Source organism: Carassius carassius, chromosome 19, assembly GCF_963082965.1.
Source record: "Carassius carassius chromosome 19, fCarCar2.1, whole genome shotgun sequence".
NCBI lineage: Eukaryota > Metazoa > Chordata > Actinopteri > Cypriniformes > Cyprinidae > Carassius > Carassius carassius.
Genome location: NC_081773.1, coordinates 31,361,714 through 31,382,920, shown reverse-complemented (window position 1 = coordinate 31,382,920; position 21,207 = coordinate 31,361,714). Strand labels below are relative to the sequence as shown.

Here is a 21,207-nt window from a genome sequence, read left to right as displayed (position 1 = left end):
CTGGGGCAAATTAAATCAAAGGAAGAAACACAGGTGGAGCAACTAAAACAGTAATGAGGTAACAAGATGGGCTGGGTAAGACAATAGACAAGAGAGAGTACATGGCACTAAACAAACACAACATAAACCATGTGCTCACAGAAAGACAGTGTCATTTGGTGGTCATCCTGGGCACACCAGCTGAAGACTGTGACAGGTTTTCTGCCAAATTGTGTACATTATTATTTTTAAAAGGAGTAATCAGTAATTTGATTACATTTTCAGAGTAACTTGCCCAGCATTGTTGTTATACGAGTCATGTTTAAGAAATTGTTTCTGAATTGCATTGGCTTTCCAAACTGTCCTGGAGAAGCCCAGCACTGTGTCCCTCACCTAACACACTCAATTCAACTCCTTTGAGACTATGAGAACTGAAGTGGGTCAGAATAGGTAGCCTATAGTAAAGAGCTGCATGTCTGATGTTCTGCATGGCCTTTAGTCATAGAGATGCCATTATACAAATATAAAAAATATACTGTCTGTAGATTAGATTAGATTCAATTAATTGTGATTAATTTAAGGGGAAATCTTTTTTTTTGATTATTTAATTTTTTTTACAGCACTAATTCTAACATGCTGCAGATGTGCTTGTTGCATCCTTATTTGTAGACTTTACAAAATAAGAGTCGTAGTGTGTTTCAGGCATGTTTAAAATTAAAACTCTATTATGCATACATTTTTTTTTTACATTTCTTATTTATATTATTTAACGCATTCAATATCGAGAAGTATAAGAGCATAAATCATTATATTGCCTTTTTTTAAACGCATTATTAATATTATATCAACAACAATGCATTGATGTACTGGTATATAACCAATTTCATACAGAACAAAACATGCAGGCCTTAATAGAGGTCCTAAATTGATCTTAAATTCTCTGTAAATAAACTAAAACTAAAGACATAAAAAAATGGTACTTGAAATAAATGCTTACGGAAATTATATATATATATATATATATATATATATATATATATAATTATTATTACTATTATTTTTATTTTCTTTAGTGAGTTTCCAAGGCAACATTTGAGAACTTCATTTATTTTGACTGGTTTTAAAATAAATAAAACTAAAAACCTTATAGACATATAAAAAATATATATATATAATAAAAACATCATAATTAATAAGAGTTTAAATGAACATGAATGCAGAAAAGACAAAAATAGTATATAGACCTATTTTAAGAATATAAGCACTTTGTCCACTTGGTGAATAATAAACCATTTACATTTATGCATTTAGCACATGTTTTAATCCAAAGCGAATAGAAGAGCATAATCGATTCCTCACAGTAATCATGTTTATTTTTAATTGAATGTTAAGTAGATATTATAATCAGATGTTAATTTATGCACTTATCATGTTCCAAATATCATCCTGCGCTTCAGTGAAAAAACCTCTGTCCATCTGAACAAAGAGTCACATGATCAACGACGCTCATTTACTCTTGTTTGATTAGACACTCAGAAACGGAGCACAATCTGCTTTTACATTATATTGTCGTATTTATATCCTAAAACATTTATTTATAGGTTTAAATGAAGAACAAAATATTTGAGATGTTCACAGTGCTCTCGTACTGTACGTTTGATCTCCAATAGCTCCACTCTGTTGTTAATATATAGTGCTTTGACCCAGAATGCAGTGTGATGGCAGTGATCTGTCTGAGCGGCTGCGCAGTAATGTGTGCTGGAATACAGACGCTCCCGAGAAATAACAACAACAGTCCGAGACGCTCTGCGCATTAAACCACTTCTGTGTGATACGTTCAGCGTGGAATGCCACAATACAAAAATATTTGCATATGCCACATTTTATTACTTTATATATTAAGCAATATGAAATATGCAGGAGTGTCTGCGAATGTGTCAAGAAATTATTTATATATTAAGACATACAAAACTGCCAAAAAAGTTTGGGAATCCTTAAAGTACATCATATATTTTATTTTATTTTATTAATTTAAATGGAGCATGGACATGCAAATGCGTTGCTAAATTATTAAAATATGAACTAAAAATCTCAAGAGTACTTTATATATTTTTTAATATTACGATTTTATTTTATTTGATATTTTTGTTTGTTTCGTTTCATTGGTAACACTTTAGAATAATGGTCTCATTAGTTAATGTTAGTTCACTACTTTAGTTAACATGATCTTAGCAAGAACAATCCTTCTACAGCATTTATTAATCTTAGTTGATGTTAATTTCAACATTTACTAATGCATTATTGAAATCAGAAGTTGTGCTTGTTAACATTAGTTAATGCATTAGCATGAACTAACAATGAATAACTGTATTTTCATTAACTAAGATGAATAAATACACTAATGTATTGTACATTGTTTGTTCATGTTAGTTAATAAACTAACTAACATTATCTAATGGACAAATTGTTACCGTTTCATTTTTTGTTTTGTTTGCTTATTTTTATTTATTTACATAAAGTCCCCCTGGGGTTTTAAGTTAACATTTCACTAACAAGGCTACATAAATAAGCACACAAATAAATATTACTTTTTATTTTAGATAATTCAATTTTACTTTTGAAATAAAGCCAAAATAAAACATATTTTCATTCGTATTAATTTAATCTCACCTTTTATCTTTTGTGTTGTTAAAACATTTAAATATCAACTTAAAAACCCCAGGTGCACCTTAAGTTAATATTTTAGCTTCGAAAGCATTTGGTCTTTGTGAAATCCTGTACTAGAGAAGCAGAAGTGAATGTGTGCAGTAAATCTGCGTGTGTTTGTCTCTCAGAGACTGATCCTCAGGCGTTCGGCGTGCCGCTCTCGCAGGTGATCGTGAACGACCGGCGTCACAAGCAGCTCCAGGAGGAGCAGGAGGAGCATCGGGGTCCAGTGGATCGAGTCTCTTCACTCCTGCACCTGACGGGACGCAGATCCACCAACAAGGAACTCTCCAGCAGTAACTCGTCCCTCAGCTCGTCCTCCGAGACGCCCAACGAGTGCACGACACCCGGTACACCGGAGACACCGCTGCGCTCACGCAGACGGGTAGAGTATCACTTCAACACATACTGCTTTACAGTGAAGTCCCACCAGTGTTGGGGAAAGTTACTTTTAAAAGCAATGCATTACAATATTGTGTTACTCCCTAGAAAAAGTAACTAGTTAAGAGTTTGTGGAAAGTAATGCGTTACATTACTTTAGCGTTACTTTTGCATTACTTATAAAATATGAGCAGGACTTGATTGTTTTAAGAAGTTCTATTTTTAGCAAATGTTTAAACCCTTTCACACCAAAAAGTGTAATGAATAGACCTCAGGCTGAAGGAAAGGTAAACTCACGTCTAATTTTAGTTTATGTAAAGTCATTTTTGCTTATCAGTATGGTTAAACTGCATCAAGGTCAGCAGCAAAGACATTAGTTAATAAAATGAGATTAGATACATTTGTGTTATTTAACATTTAACTGTTGCAGTTTTGCATCATATGCTGAGTTTGCATTTCACCATTTTAATTCATTTTGATGAATACTAAATCAGTTTTTTTTTTTTTTGTGAGTGGGATGAATTAATGCACATTCACATTTAGTCTAGAACTACATCATGTTCACACAGTGCACACAACGCCTCTGTATTTCCCCAATATGGCGACGGGAGTTTTGTCAGTCAATAAATGGTGAAACAAAGTAACTGGCCTAACTTTTTTGAAAAATTAACTCTAAATTAAAATTAAAAAGTAATGCATTACTTTACTAGTTATTTGAAAAAAGTAATCTTGTAACTCCCGATACTTTACAATGCATTACCCCCAACACTGGATCTTATTTGTTATGTAGTACATGCATAATTAACATTAACTAAATAGTGAGCAATGCATCTGTTGCTGTATATAATTATAGTCTATAGTTATCTTATATAATCAATACAACTATTCATCATTAGTTCATGTTAGCTTAAGTGCATATATTTACACAAGTAAATGTTGAAATGATCATTAAAGTCCCCCTGTTATGTAAAATTAGCTTTCATATAGTGTGTAGCACAGCTCTATGAATGAAAACATCCTGGAAAGCTTTAAATCTGAAAGTGCACTGTGTATGAAGTTATTGTCTCTCAAAAGAAAGAGTCGACTTTGAAGCAATGAAGCGGGTCATTCTTTACATTCATGAATATGAAACTTTTAGTTGCTTTTTCTGTGTAATCTTTTGTTTAGTGCTGTTTGAGACCCAAAAATGGTGCCACACATCATTAGACCTCACATTTAGGAATCAATAATTCATTATGTAGAAATCTTTAAATCTCTGTGGGGGGAAAAACTAATGTTTCCGTTGTTTATTCATGACAACTGGGGATGATGATTTAATGCATGTTGAAAATGTATTTGCTTGGATTTTTTTGGAGATAAGTAATGCTATTAATAATGCTAGTGTTGGGGAGTGACATTACATTACATGTAACTAAATGATGTTCAACTGATATCTTTCTTAAATAGCACTGACTGCTCAACAATATGAGACAGCAATGTTTCAGGAGTTTAAGACACAGAATATGACACATGCATATTCGATAACTGTTTTATTTTTCTATTTTGGTTTATGGCATGTGCATTGACTGTTTTTGTTTTTTCACTCCATTGTTAGATGCCAGTGTTTTCTGTTATAGCTATATGCAAAGATTTGATTTCAAAAACAGTATCATAGCTACTAAACTACTGTATTTCTTGTTATGGTTTTAAATCGGTATTTAACCTCAGAATGATCTCCAAGTTAGTCTGATATTGTGGTGGCTGTGGTTTAAAATTATACTGTAATCATTGTAAAATACTACTGTAAGCATAACCCTGCCTATTGAAATACTTACACTTCTTATTAGATTTTAAATAGGATAACTTGTAATCTGTAACCTATTTCACATCCAAAGTGACCTTCCCAACACTGAATAATGCAATGGTTTTTTATAGTTTGAACTGTATTTCTCAGCCAAAAATGCTGACAGACGTGTCTATATTTGTGTGTTTGACCGCTGCAGGGCGGTATGTCTGTGGACTGCATCACTGATCTGGACGACAGTCAGTCTCGTCTGCTGGAGGCTCTTCAGCTCTCCACGCCTGTGGAGTCACACAGCGAGAAGAAGAAGAAGAAGAAGACGAGCGACGCCAAGCTCAGCCTGAACCCCATCTACAGACAGGTGCCACGCGTGCTGGATAGCTGCTGCCAACACCTGCAGAAGTATGGTCAGTGCCACCTCAATACAAATGTCTTTTAAGGAGCCCCTGAAATCAAAATTGTGCTTCTTTGGTCACATCTTTCAGTGTGAGGTCATCATGGTTCGATAAGCCCCGCCCCAACTTCCTGTTTCAATAGAAAACATCTACACAGGGAAAAAAACAAGAAACGCTTCCTTTTCCATTTCATGGGGTCTGCAGAGTTCACAATAACAGTCGGACTAGTCTGAGCGTAGTCTAAACACAGTTTTAAGACTGTTTCCGTGTAGACGTTGATGTAACCGTGCCGGTTATTTGCTCTGCTGCTGTTAAGGTCTGCAGACGGTGGGCATTTTCCGGGTCGGGAGCTCCAAGAAAAGAGTTCGACAGGTGAGAAGCAAATGTTTTATGTTTTAGAAACTATATATTTAAATATAAAAAAATGTAATGAATGACAAAGGAAACCAGAATGCATAAAAAAGCTACATATTTTGAAAATTAAATTACATTAAATAGTAAAAACAAATAATATTTCAGTTATTATATTTCAGTAAAGGTATATAAAATAAAGGCATTTTATTTAATTTTGTCTATTTTTCTCATCATAAAATATTTCATCATCTAGAACAGGAATTTCCAAAACCCAAATGTTATTTTATTTTATTTTTGACCTCAAATATTTATTTAGAGTTCCTCTAAGTTAATAAGATTAAAGATTCAACAGTACATTTTCATACTCACAGTTCTCTGAAGCCAGTTAATGGTCACATGACAGCAATCAAATGAAATAATTAATCTTTTATTTTGATTTTTTAATTATTTATCTGTTTTTAACTTTGCACTGACTTATTTTTGAACTTAAAAAACAAAAAATACAAACCTAAGCAATATTATAGTCACTCTTGTTAGTGCTTAATATATAACATAATTAAACTTACCAAAATTTTGTATTTTGACTTCCAGGTAAACAAATAATTTTTTTTTTTTTATAGTAAGTGTTGCAATTTGTTTTCATTTTTAATTATTTATTTAAATTGTACATTTTATTTATTAAATTAATTATTAGCTTTTTTCAACCCCTTGCAGTTTCTTCACAAACCCTAGTTTGCTAAGCTTTCCTCTAGATAATGCTGTTGTGTACACAAACCTTTCATGAGGGTTATTTTCAATGAATCTGCGCTAATTTGAATAATCACAAATGACCGGAAAGGTTGTGCAACCTCATTGGTGGAAGAAGTATGTGAATCGATGTCAGTTCTCACAGTATTGAGGTGTGTTTGTTGTGACGTTCAGCTGCGTGAAGCGTTCGATCGGGGTGCTGATGTTGTTCTGGACCAGCGGCACAGTGTTCATGATGTGGCAGCGCTGCTCAAAGAGTTTCTGAGAGACATGCCTGATCCTCTGCTGACCAGAGAACTGTACTCCGCGTTCATCAGCTGTGCATGTAAGCAAAACAATGCTGAGACAATCTTTCTTAAAGGAATAGTTCAGCCAAGAATTAAAATATACTCACTCTCAGATCATCTAAGATTAGGATGAGTTTGATTTGGAGAAATGTAGCATTGCATCAGTGTCTCATCAATGGATGCTCTGCAGTGAATGGGTGCCGTCAGAATGAGATTCTGATAAAAACAACCCAATAATCCAAAGCACTCCAGTCCATCAGTTATCACCTGGAGAAGACAAAAGATTAAACAAATCCAGCATTAAGATGTTTTTAACTACATTTCTCCAAATCTGATGAAGAAACAAACTCATCTACAGATCGGATGATCTGAGAGTGAACACATAAAAATTTTTCTGGATGAACTGTTCCTTTAATAAATCAACACTTTATTCTTCTTTACTCCGCTCATCTTCTCTGTGGTGTTTGTGCAGCTCTAAACAAGGAGGATCAGCAAACAGTCATACAGTTACTCATCTGTCTGCTTCCTGCCTGCAACAGTGACACCCTCCAGTGTTTACTTCACTTCCTGTCAGACGTAGCCAATCACGCAGAGGATTCGCGGGACGCTGATGGAAACGAGGTGAGCTGTGTGGTTAATTTGTAGGGCTGTGAATCTTTGGCAAGGCAGCGATTCGATTCGATTACGATTCATAGGGTTTCGATTCGATTCAATAACGATTTTTGCAAATTTAGAACGATTCAATTCGATTCGATTCACAATTAAATTCGATTCGATTCGACTATAACGATTCGATTCTGCATTCTTTAAGTGCATTCACAGGATTTTTTAAATGCTTTTACTAAATTCTTTAAATGCTTAGACAGGGGGCAAATTACAGTAGCATTTATGTTTAGAGAACCATAGGTTAGAAAAAAAAAAAAAAATCTTTTGTCCATTGTTAAATGCTAGTTTAATGATGCGACATGGCATACGTAAAAATGTATGTAAGCCAAGTTTTTAAAAAAGAGCTTAAAGAGTATTATGTATAAGCTAACATTTTGTCACACCAGGGGCGTAGCCATAATTTCAGAAGTGACAGAAATGTCAAATACAATCATTTTATGTATGTAGCCTATATAATAATAATAATAATAATAATTATTATTATTATTATTATTTTTTTTTTTTTTTACAAGGAATTATCTTCTTTTTTTAATTACTTTTAATTAGCTGTAATAAATCAAATACACTGCTGGACAATAATCAATCATTTGTAATATATATTTTTTTCCTAATGGCAATTTTATTATTGTTTTATATACTAGGCTACATTTAATTAGCAATTATTTAAATTTTCTGCACAGAATAAGGTAGAAAATATACTTTATAGTTTCTGTACTGTAATAAAAGTCAATTAGCACTGCATCATTCATAAATTGTTTGTGTTTTTTTTTTGTTTCATCAGTTCATTCTGCTTTTATTCAGTTTCGCTGCAGATATAGCCTGGCACGTCTATGAGAGCGAGATCGCTTCTCTTTCAGTGTGAAAACGTCTTCATCTCTATTTAACTTTTCCTCTCCATCAGCGAATGATCCTGAGGGAAAACGCGGCAGATGTCTGTTTGCTAATGAAACAAACGCTACTTTCATGCATATCAGATAAATCTCGCGCTCTTATTTCAAGGTTGTTGTTAATGCTGTGGTTAATTTTAAAAGTTTCCTTCGTATATTCGGTTCATCCGCATTGTTTAAAAACATTTATCATTCAATGGATCTGTGCATATGATTTAGACACTTACATTTCTGCTCCGTCCATGCAATAAACACAGCTGTCGACGGCTCCGGTAACTCCGTCGGTAAGATGCAGAGAGCCATTGACAAACTACAGAAAAGTAAAACTACTTCACGTTAGCATTACTGGCCACGAGTCCTATAGATCACACGTCAGCTGCGTCAGAGACGAACGGAGCGCGAGCGCAATCCTGTGACAGTCTCAGGCGGTAAACAGTGGAGCGCGTGAAGGACAGATAAGAGGCACGATTCACGAACACTCTTCAAGGTCTCCATTAATTCATGCGTGTAGTAATTTAATGTGTATACATTTTGAAAGCATTGAATCGCTATAGAAATCGCGATTCATTCGATTCTTAGCATTTTGAATCGATTGCTGTCCAAGATCGGTGATTCACGATTCAAAAATCATGTTTCAAGATCGATGCATATGAATCGACAGGGTTTGTAATCGATGCATCGAGAAAACGAGTGAATCCTTACACCCCTATTAATTTGTGATGATTTTTACAATTAAGCAAATTGTGGCAATTTTAATGTGTTTTATTTGTTTTATTTATAAATGTTTAATTTAGACTAGTGTCATGACTAGTGTCAGTGTGTGTGTGTGTGTGTGTGTGTGTGTGTGTGTGTGTGTGTGTGTGTGTGTGTGTGTGTGTGTGTGTGTGTGTGTGTGTGTGCGTGCGTGCGTGTGTTTGTGTGTGTGTGTTTGTGTGTGTGTGTGTGTGTGTGTGTGTGTGTGTGTGTGTGTGTGTGTGTGTGTGTGCGTGTGGTTGTAGGCCATTCGATAGTGCAGGTGAACACCAAAATGCTGCTTGGAAAAACTAAACAACCAAACCCGCTGTTATTGCCATCGTTAATGCAATAGGTGCAGATAAGTTGCTTTGACAACTATTGTGGACTGTGTGCTTGATTGCAACAGTAAAGCTTGCATTCTTTGTTTCCTTTGGTGATCATGGAAAGTGGATAACGCTAGCTGCATTGCTTAACAGAATATTATTAAAAAAATGAGTTTTTACAGTGGAAAGCCACAACGGTAAGCCGTTTGGATTACAACTCCTGAAATATGTTACTATAATTCATCATATTCCAAAAAAAGACAACATCCCTGATGATCCATCGACATGGAGGGATATATCCCTCCTTCCTTCCATCTATAAGGCGTACATGAAATGCATACTGGCCAATAGGCAAGGTGTGAATGAACATGTATTTTGCCCTTAAAACTGGGATTGTTGCCTTTAAGCATGAGTCATGTAGACTGTATTCAGTCTTCTAAGACTTTAGAGATGCATTTACTACTTTATCTCAAGATGTCATGATCAGATCACTGGAGGAAATACAGCTATCTCAACTGTTCATTGACATAGGGAAAGATGTATACAGAGGCTCCTTTATCAAAGTAATCTGTGGAAAACACCTCACTCACCCAACACCACTTCCTTAGAGTGCAATTAATTTTATAATTGCCATCAACCAATGGTTAAAGTGGATGTGTCAGTGGACTAAATACACACAGCACTCGCAACATTATTTTTCATCCCCAATGTGATATGGGTTCATACCAGCATACAGATTTCTCACCTTCTGAACATGCTGAAAAATGATGACAAAGACGTTAGTTGGCTCGATCCTCTCTGTTCCTGGACCTCAGGAGACGCAGGGACACAGAGCCCCACTTCCCTGGCTTCAAAAGAAAACCCGGCGAGAAACTTGACACCCACTCTCCTGGTTTTGGTGTCTGGTCAGACTGGCCAGACCTGAACGACCTCTGTGTAAGAGCTGGAGTATCAGTGGAGGGGGCTCGGTCTGACTCTGGGATGGTGACCAAAAACAAGACTGGACTGGACTGAACCTTCAGGGAAAACTTGCATGTCTTCCCTCTGCTGATCACTCTGTTTCTCACTCATTTCTCAAGAATACTGCATTCAGTGAGGACATTGCCATTTTCACAGTAAAAGCCAGATTACAAGCTCTTCCTACTAGACTCAACCTTTCTATTTGTTTCTTACAACTCAGGTTCTTCACTGTATGCATCACGCTACAGAACAGATCACAAAAACATTGTCACACATCCTGAACGGCTGTCATGCGTACAAAGGGAGTGTACATCGCAGGCCACGACGGAATTGTTAAAGACATATCAAACCATTTACCACTTTTAGTAAGAATATAGAAACATTTGTGTGTAAACTCATCCATTTTTGAGTATCTCAACAGTAATTCTGAAATCTTTTCTCATCAGTCTGCTAACACATCAGATGTTGTTGTGATTGAGGAGTGTAGAGAGGTGTTTGTTTTGGAGGTTGCATGCACCTTTGACTCTAGTGTGGAGGAAGCTTTCCTGACTAAAGTCATTAAATATCAGTCACTCCTAAATACCATTTTAGAAATAGGTTATCGAGAAAGATCACTAGTTTTTATATTTGACAGCTTAGGACACACACACAGGTTTGTTGTAAGAGGGCTTCAACAGCTTGGGATGCCCATAAAGAGGGTTAAACGGCTAGCAAAGTACTGTGCTTCGTCTTCTATAGGCAGCCGTTATGTATGGAGGAGACACTGTTATTTATAATCATAACAACTGAGTGATATGTTTAGTGTTGTAGAGACCTGTTGCATGTCACTGGTCCATGATCTTGTACATGTATTTAACTGTATCTAAAATATTTATGTCTCTGTAGGTTAAATCCTTTAAATGGACTCAAATTGTTAAAGTGTGTGTGTGTGTGTGTGTGTGTGTGTGTGTGTGTGTGTGTGTGTGTGTGTGTGTGAGAGTGTGAGGGAAAATTGAACTGATGGACAGCAGAAAACAGCTTGTTATTGCAGCAGGCATCAGACAACATGAAGCCTAGATCTCATAGTCAATTCACTTTTATTTATCCTTTATTTAAATAGTGTTAAATACAGTACTGGTTGTGTCAAATCAGCTTTACAGAGTCAAATTGGAAAATAGTTTGTCAATAATGAAAGAGGACAATAGCAAAGAGTCATTTTTCTTCATACATCAGTCCTGTTGTGCTCTCAGGAATCACAAGGTTGCCTAATGATTGTTTGTTTGTTTAACTTATTTAGTTAAAGTAACTCATTCAAGATTACTTATGAGTTCTTGCGTATGTGTAATTAACTGCATTAATCCCAAAGAGCTCAATGAACTCTAGGGTGTGTGGTCGGCCTGGAGAAAATTTTTATTATTTACTCCTGTTTTCAAACTTAATGACTTTCTTTCTTCCAGGAAAGTTTCCTTTTAAGAGTTAACCTCTGTTGTGCTGCTCTTTACATGCAAAAGAAATGTTGGCTGTGTTTGTGACATGTATGCTGTATTGTAGGTGATAGGTAACAAGATGACGTCTCTGAACCTGGCCACCATATTCGGCCCGAACCTGCTGCACAAGCAGAAGAGCTCAGAGAAGGAGTTCAGCGTGGAGAGCTCGGCGCGGATGGAGGACAGCGCCGCCATCATCAGCGTGGTGCAGCACATGATCGACACGCACCAGTCCCTGTTCACGGTACATCACACACGCAACATGACCTTATGAGTGAGAGATGAGGATGCTCAGCCAGAGAAAACACAACAATAAAAATAAATCACCACTTCCATGGCTGTTTGTTATGACAGTTTTATGAAAGTTTTGGAGATGTAGTTTATGCTGCTCTGTCCTCTGGCATGTCCAAAAAAGGGCTGCTGAGATGATTTGAACCATTTCCGTTGGAATGAAGGACAAGTATGCTTGCAGAATATAAACTTTTGCAGCTTTTAGGCAGATTGCACTCTGCAAAAGGGGAATATTATACATGTTTGTTTATTTATTGTTTGTTTGTTTGTCCAAGTGTTCTTAATCATAGTTCAAATCCTAATTTAGTTTCATCATTTAAATTCTATATTTAATATCATATTTAAATAATAACTTATTTATATTTTAAATATACATCTCATTTTTCTACACTCTCTTTGTTGACCATGAGAATGAATGAATGATTGAATTAATGTAAACATTAAAAAAATTTTTTTTAGTAAATATGATATTAAATATACAAATAAAATGGTATAACTACATGATGCATTAATTATGGTTAGTAACATTAGGACCACATGAAGTTCATGCAGTAATGTTAGTAATCATAATTTATGTATAATGTAGTTATTGCATTTTAATTATATATTTAATAAATAATATAATATGGTTTACATATTTATATTACATATTTTTAAATATTGCATATTTATACCATTTTTTTAATTAGAAATTATTTTTTAGTTGCATCCTTGAATTAATTTATTTATTTATTTATTTATTTTCTAAATGGTCTCAATGTTACTAATCATAATTAAGTGTTAATTCAGTTTTATTATTTTAATTATATATTTAATATCATATTTGATTAAATAATTTAATATTATCATTTTTTTTTACATTTATCTGATTTTTTACATTCTCTCTCTGACCTTAAGAATCGAACCATGTTTCGCTGTTCTGTCTAAGATTTCATTAATATCTTCACATGTGAAATAAGTACAAGTCAAACGGGTAAGGGTTAGTCTGCACTGCTGACAGAAGTCCTAACAGATATCTCCAAGACCTCGCTGAGCCAGGCATTCGCCACCACATGTCTCAAATCCACAGCCATCATACCGATACCAAAGAAATCACATGTGTCCTGTCTAAAGGACTACTGTTCCATAGCACTGACTCCAATCATGATGAAGTGCGTTGAGAGGTTAGTCATGGAAAACATCAAAACCAGCCTCCCCAACACACTCGATCCACTCCAGTTTTTATACCATCCAAACCGCTCTACAGCTGATGCAATTTCCTCCACACTCCACCTGGCTCTTACCCACCTAGAGAATAAATACTCCTATGTCAGAATGCTGTTCATCGACTTCACCTCAGCATTCAACACAACAGCGCATTAATAAACTACACCTGTAGGGCCTAAATACCTCCCTCTGTAATTGGATCCTGGACTTACTAACTGGAAGACCTCAGTCAGTCCGTGTCGGCCGCTACACCTCCAGCACCTCCACACTGAGCACAGGTGCCCCACAAGGCTATGTGCTCAGACCGCTGCTCTTCTCTCTAAAGAGAGAAAGTGGCACAACTGGCTGAATGGCGTGGCACTAACAACCTGTCCCTCAATGTGGGGTAGACAAAGGTGGTTGTGATAGACTTCAGGAGAAACTCTGTTGACCAAACACCCCCAACCTTAACACATCACAGGAAAAATTGTCTGAAACTTTCTATTTTATTTTTCTTCATTTTTTTTGTGCAATTTGAAGTGTGCTACACACAGATGAGTTGGCCTGTACAAACCACCTGTAGTAACACACTCTCCTCTATGTGTGCACTAGACACTTTTCTCACACACTGCTGTGTGCACATAATCCCACAAAAGACTTGTGTATGTTTACATGCTTGTGCACTACAAGTCATCTTGGACTGTTCCCCATCCAGCTGCTTGACTTATGATGTTTCTCTTTACACATGTAAAATATTTATGCGAAGCATTCGTATAGTTTGTATTTTTTAGTTTATGTATAGATAAACATTTATATATAGTATATTTATAGTCAAAATCTGTCAGTAGGTTAGTTGTGTATAGGTTGATACTGTTTTACTTCATTGTTATATGTCTGTATTTATGTAGCACTGTGATGCTGTGAGGCACTGTATTTAGTTCCACTGTATGTCCACACATGTAGAGGAACGACAATAAAGCTCAACTTGACTTGAACTTGACTGTTTAGTGTGAACTAGTTTCCCCTGCTGGCAGACGCTGTAACTACATCGTTACTTGCGCTAAAGCATCTTTCTAACCATATATTCTGAAGAAACCAGATAACTTAGGTTATCCATCACAGCTATAACTATAGTAATATTTAAATACTTTTATTGTATCTTGAATATTTTAAATTAGCATTTATATTTATATTTTACGTCACTTTAATTTAGTTTTAGTAATTGTAATACTTCAGCTTAAAATTATTTTATTTCTGTTAGTTGCCAAGGCCAAGTTTTTCAACTAATGTTTGTGTGATTTGTGATGCAGATCTCAGCTGAGCTGCAGAACGAGCTTCTGCTGAGTTTGCTGGACACAGACAGTGATGTGGTGCATTATCTGCTGAGGAGGAAAACACCACAGTGTGAGTAAGTGAACAGCAAGACTGACACATCATTACAGACAATAGACAATAACTGTGCAGTAATCAGATTAATCAGACTGCATTATATTATTGCATTATATTATATTATATTATATTATATTATATTATATTATATTATATTATATTATATTATATTATATTATATTATATTATATTATATTATATTATATTATATTATATTATATTATATTATATTATACATTTTCACAGCATTACAGTAAATTATATGGGCCTATTTTATTATAATTGTTATATTCATTTTTAAGTTTAAAAAGAAGAAGAAAGAATATAAAAACATACATGTTAAATATATTAACAAAAATGTAAATATATAAAAAAACAGACATAAACATAGTCAAAGGTCTTTCTTCATACTAAATCAGACTATATTATATTATATTATATTATATTATATTATATTATATTATGTTATGTTATGTTATGTTATGTTATGTTATGTTATGTTATGTTATGTTATGTTATAATATTATAGTTTAATATAGTATAGTATAGTACTGTATATAAGATTCCAAGTAAAACAAAAAAACACATTAGAGCTACACTATAACATGAACAAAACAAAATTTAACATGTTATATATTTATGTTATGTTATGTTATAATATTATCATATTATATTAAAGTTTAATATAGTATAGTATAGTATATAAGATTCCAAGGAAAAAAAACACATTAGGGCTACACTATAACAAGAACAAAACAAAATTAAATGTTATATATTATATTATATTATATTATATTATATTATATTATATTATATTATATTATATTATATTATATTATATTATATTATATTATATTATATTATATTATATTATATTATATTATATAAATTATGTAAATATTTTTTCACAGCATTATATGGGCCTGTTTTATTATAATTTTTAATATTATATAGAATTCCAAGTTTTTAAAGAAAACTGTTAGGCTTAGAGTGTTACATGAATAAAATAGTAATATAATATAATGTAATATAATAATGGAATGGAATGTAACAACAAAACACAACATACCATAATGAATATTATTAGTTTTCACAGCAATAAAGTAAATCATTAGGGCCTATTTAATTATAGTTTGTATTATTTTATCATAAAGAGTTGAAGTTGTGTTAACGGTGTGCTGGATCTGTGTTCCTGCAGAGATGTGAAGAGCTCCAGTGGAGAAATCTCTCCATATGACAACAACTCTCCGGTGCTCTCTGAGTGGTTTCCTCCATCAGGACTGGAGCATCAGAGTCCCACACACCTCCAGCACGCTCTCGAGAGCAACAACACTGTGAACTTCTGCCTCTCACCCTCACAAACCAGCGCCGGTGGGTTTATTCACTAATGAAGAAACGTCAATGATACTGACCACCTGATTTCAGTTTAAACTCATAACAAAATTATTGAATCACACAAGAAGCTCTCAGTGAATAGAGTTTGTCGTTAGGTTATTGCTACTGATACTCTAATAAGCACAAAATACACAGCACAAATATTGGGTAAAAATAATCATTTTAATTAGATCAAACCAGGGTTATCATAGTTCATTAAAACATAGTCCATAGAAAAACCTTTGTCATTTAAAAATAAAATACATTTTAATCTAATCAAAATAAAATACAAAAGATCTGTATTTAATATTCAATCATTAATAATAATAATTATTATTATTGTTATTATTACTAGTATTGTTTTTGTTGTTGTTTTATGCCTTTTTGTGACAACTTACCACATATATTGAGACAACAATAATGCTAACAGAAATAATATAATATCTTATTTAATTTCAGTTAGATCACAAGGAAACTTTTTTTTCCATTTAGTCAAATTTATATTTAAATAGTTAAAACTGAAATAAAAATGTATACTTTAACAAATAAAATAAAAACTTTAACATTTTTTTTCAGTATTACAGTAAATCATATCGCCTCTTTTATTGTGATGTTTTATTATTATGTTCAATTACAAAAAAAGTATAAAAACTATATGCAAAGATAATCAAAGATCTTCCATCATATAAAATCAAGATGCATTGTATAATATTATATTATATTATATTATATTATATTATAATATATTATATTATATTATATTATATTATATTATATTATAATAAATAAAGAACAAAATTAATATATATATATATATATATATATATATTATATATATTATAAATATTATAAATATATATAATATATATATAATTGGGGTGTAACGGTACGTGTATTCGTACCGGACCGTTTCGGTACATGGCTTTCGGTACGGTGCACGTGTGTACCGAATGAACGAATTCAAATTATTTTGTGTGTAGAACATAGGTACATTTTCGTGTTTCCAAACTAACATATTAATGAAGTCTCCGCGTTCAGCGCAAATCCCACACACTGACTGCATGGTGACACACTGACTGCATGGTGTGAGCGTGGCGTTTCTGCTGCGTGTCAGTTGCGTGACGGCTGCTTCGCGTTTTCTGTGTCTTTACACACCAGAATCGTGCCTGACGCGGCGCTGGCGCTCTGCTGCTACTGAAGGTGACAGAGGGAGACCGCCGACAGACCAGGATCTTGTCTTCACTACAACAATATCTATACTTCATGTTGAGCATAAATATAAAGCCTACTGATAAAGGACACCGTCAACAGCATTGATGGCAAAATAGACTATGTTTGACAGGTGCAATATGCCAGTGTGTCACCGGCCTAAGGTTTTCAAAAGGCATCACGCGAGTGTGAACATCACTACAACTAGGAAAAAAATGATTGTAATTCAAACGCAGCTCCCGTCTGCATTTAAACAGACCTTTGCTCTTAATTCCGGTCGGTCCAACGCAATAACGAAATCTGAGCAGGTCTAAAAACTGAAACTGTTGATGCTGGAAAAGTGATATATATTTTTTAAATATGAGCAGGCATACAAGCTGGGATTGGTAATGCTGCACTGTAATCATAATTATTTATTTATATTTTTCATTATATTTTATAATGTGATATTGGTTTGAGACAGAGTATTTTATTTAGTGGAGAACTTTGCAGCAGTATTTTATTTCCTTTTCTTTTTTTATTTTATATATATTTTATTAAAAAGTATTTAAAAAAAAAGTGTAAACAAATTGTTAAAAAAAGTTTATAGTAATAAACAACCTGCAGTTTAATGTTTGCATTTCTTTCCCTTACTGTAATGAAAATGAACCAAACCGTGACTTTAAAACCGAGGTACGTACCGAACCGTGATTTTTGCGTACCGTTACACCCCTAATATATATATATATATATATATACATATATAATTTTTTTTTTTTTTTTTTTCCTGAACTCATCACAGCACAAAATCCGATTGCTTTCTTCTGCATCCATGTATTGCTGTCTTGTAAATGTGTTGACATGAGGCAGCACAGGTTTTGTGAGAGTTGTACATGTCAGTAATGAATTTTCTCTTCTCCTCAGGGGAAACCATACATGATAAGGCTCGTATCTGGAGAACACGACACGCTCTTCTGTCAGGTCTTCATGACAAACTCCTCACAGGTACAAACATGAGACAAAAGACATCAGTCAAAAGAAATATGCAAGACAGTTTAAGTACTCTTGAAGAAGAGCCACATATTGTATACTGTATTATGCAATACACTCAGTATTTTATACAGTAGAAGTTATTTTAATCAAAGGGAAACACATTATGCACATTAACATTTTGTCTTTACACCATGCACTTTTGTTCTTTTGATATTTTGATACAGTATCAAGCTATTCATTTATTACCGTTTTTAAATGCTCAAATAGTGAAATTTTATGACTGTATCCTTACTGGTTAAAATATATTATTTTTCAACAACATATGTGTGCTGAATTTTGGTGTCAATTCAAAAAATGTAATTTACTGGGTCCAAAATATAATACTGATATTTTGAAGCCCCAAATGTTTGTCTAAAAAGGTAAATTATTATTACTTTTCAGAATATTATTTTCAAAAATGTGAATTATTTGCAGAAAAAAGATAAGGTTCTTGAGAAGTACTTTTAGGAATAAAGAATATAAATAAGAAAATTTAAATAAAATGGAGGTTAAGCAGAGTTTTTGTTTCTAAAACTGTTTTATGATTCTTAGAAATATTAACACAGCAATATAAAGCTTATCTTCATTATAGAATTAATGGAAATTAAGCTTGTTTGATTTTATAACTTCCTCAAAAAATTCCACATTTATGAAACCTAAATATTTATATCTAACAGAACAACATAAATGTTACTCTGACTGTTACTGACTAAATAAATAAATAAATACATTTTAATTGCATACATTTTACTTTCAGATGAAAAAAATTATTAGCATTATTCAGCATCATTACACCAGTCTTCAGTGTCACATGATCCTTCAGAAATTATTATGATTTATTAACAATATGTTGATTCATTATCAATGTTTGAAACCGTTTTGCTGCTTAATATTCTTTTTAACCAGTGAAACTTTTTTCTGGATTCTTTGATGAACAAACAGTTAAAAATAACAGCATTTATTCAAAAATAAATATCTTTTTTTTACAGTATAAGTCTTTACATCACTTTTTTTGTTATTAATTTAACACATCCTTTCTAAAAATATATAAAATAAAAATTCTTAAAAAAAATAAAGAAAAGAAAAAATTACTGACCCCAAATATTTGAATGGTAGTGTATATTATTACAAAATACATTTTTTAATAAATGCTGTTTTGTTGTATTTTTTATAAAAATATCCAGAAAAAAGTATTTTTTCCAACAGTTTTAATGAATCAGTATATTAAAATGATTTATGAAGATCATGTGACACTGAAGACTGGAGAAATAATGCTGAAAATCCAGCTTTACATCACAGAAATAAATTATGTTTTCAAGGATATTAAAATAGTAAACCATTATTTTAAATTGCAATAATATTTAATACTATTACTGTTTTTTTTATCAAATAAATACAACTTTAATGAGCATAAGAGACTTCTTTAAAAAAAACTTTTACAAAATCTTTCTGATCCCAAACTTTTGAACAGTAGTGTATTTTACAAAAGTTGTTGACGCTAATTTAACTTCATAGCTAATTTTACAAAAAAACTTATTTTTGACGCTAATGGTACTCCATACATACCCAGGTCAAAAATGACCCAAACACAAGTAGAAATTCAATGATACCAGTTTTTCAGATCTGTGAATCTGTGAGTTTACCTGATCAACACAATTTTGTGTGTTTAACACATTCTGCTAAATATAAGTTCATTTTAATGAAAAATAACAAATTATATATATATATATATATATATATATATATATATATATATATATATATATATATATATATATATATATATATATATATATATATATAAATCATAATCTAAAAAATACTTCCATAAACTAGGTTAGCGGATAATTCAGTAACAAAAAATACTGTAGAAAAATCATGGGTGCACAATGATTTTATAAAATCTAAACATTTAGTGAAACAACATTATTTAGTGGGGATCAAATAAAAGTTAACAAGTAAAGGACTAAATCTGGTAAAATGTTACATATTGCTCTTTGTATTGTTGTAAAATACATTCATGAAAAACAGTAAATATATCAGAAAATGCCAGTATCGGAGCCGATACCGATACAGAGAATCGGATAAATGCATGCCTGAACACAAGACATGTTATATCTTTTGCAAAATAAAATAAATGAAGTGTATTTTGAGGGTCTAAAAGCATTTGCAATGTTTCATTCCAATGTTTCAAACTGTGGATTATGAGGGTTAAGAATAAGGAAATGTGTCTCTGTCCTTCAGGTTCGGATGGACACCTGTATAAACGCGCCTCTTCTGATGTTTTCTACGATGACGATAATGACATGGAACCTGTGCATGAGACACAAACGTCCCATACGAATGTCTTTGCTGAAGGTAAAGCGCACCTGCAGGTCACGAGTGCAGATGGCAGTCCTCTGTGCTCCCCACGCCATCAACTGCATCCTATTGCATCAAGCTGCTGGACTGCATTTCACCAGTCAGAGGAGGCGATGGCACTTGCTGCCAAACCAGATGACAGACTTCCTGCTGTGTCCTTGCAGCAGCATGTCACTTCCTGTCAGGGTGCGGCGTCACATATGCCACCCAAGAGCTTCGGAGTGGAGCAGCATTCAGACTGGCCCACAGAGAAGTGGCAAATATGGCAACTCCTGTCATCAGAAAGCATAGACACACTTCCAGAGACTATGGTGTGAAACATGCAGCTTAAAGGGACAGTTCACCCAAAAATGAACTTACGATCATTTTTGGGTGAACTGTCCCTTTAAGAACCTTTTCATTTGAGAGTCATTTTGAATCAAATTGGATGCAACACCCAGAATGTTTAATTAGGATTTGAATTGGAAAGAGAGGAAGCACCACAAAATGTTAGCACATTGTTTGTTTGGCGTCATTATGATATTTATTATTATTTTTTATTTAAATTTATCTAGGATGCATTCATTTGATCAAAAGTAACAGTACAGACATTTATAATGTTACAAAAGATCTCTGTTTCAAATAAATGCTGCTCTTTTGAACTTTCAATCAATCATCTGTGAATCCTAAAAGAAATGTAACAGGTTCTACAAAAATATAAAATCTTATCAGAATTAATATT

The 21,207-nt window shown here is 33.3% G+C and overlaps 1 protein-coding gene across 2 annotated transcripts in view; it reads left to right on the top strand.

Moving 5' to 3' along the window:
• LOC132095577 (rho GTPase-activating protein 6-like) overlaps window positions 1-20,846 on the top strand; it is a 39,091-nt gene extending 18,245 nt beyond the window's left edge. For both annotated transcript variants that reach the window (XM_059500704.1, XM_059500705.1), the window contains exons 4-13: window positions 2,814-3,070; window positions 5,049-5,253; window positions 5,558-5,613; window positions 6,517-6,667; window positions 7,102-7,250; window positions 11,731-11,910; window positions 14,453-14,550; window positions 15,730-15,902; window positions 18,018-18,098; window positions 20,370-20,846. In XM_059500704.1, coding sequence (XP_059356687.1) covers window positions 2,814-3,070; window positions 5,049-5,253; window positions 5,558-5,613; window positions 6,517-6,667; window positions 7,102-7,250; window positions 11,731-11,910; window positions 14,453-14,550; window positions 15,730-15,902; window positions 18,018-18,098; window positions 20,370-20,803 — 1,784 coding nt within the window. In that variant the 3' untranslated portion in view covers window positions 20,804-20,846. The remainder of the gene's footprint in view (window positions 1-2,813; window positions 3,071-5,048; window positions 5,254-5,557; window positions 5,614-6,516; window positions 6,668-7,101; window positions 7,251-11,730; window positions 11,911-14,452; window positions 14,551-15,729; window positions 15,903-18,017; window positions 18,099-20,369) is intronic.
• The last annotated feature ends 361 nt before the right edge of the window (window positions 20,847-21,207 follow it).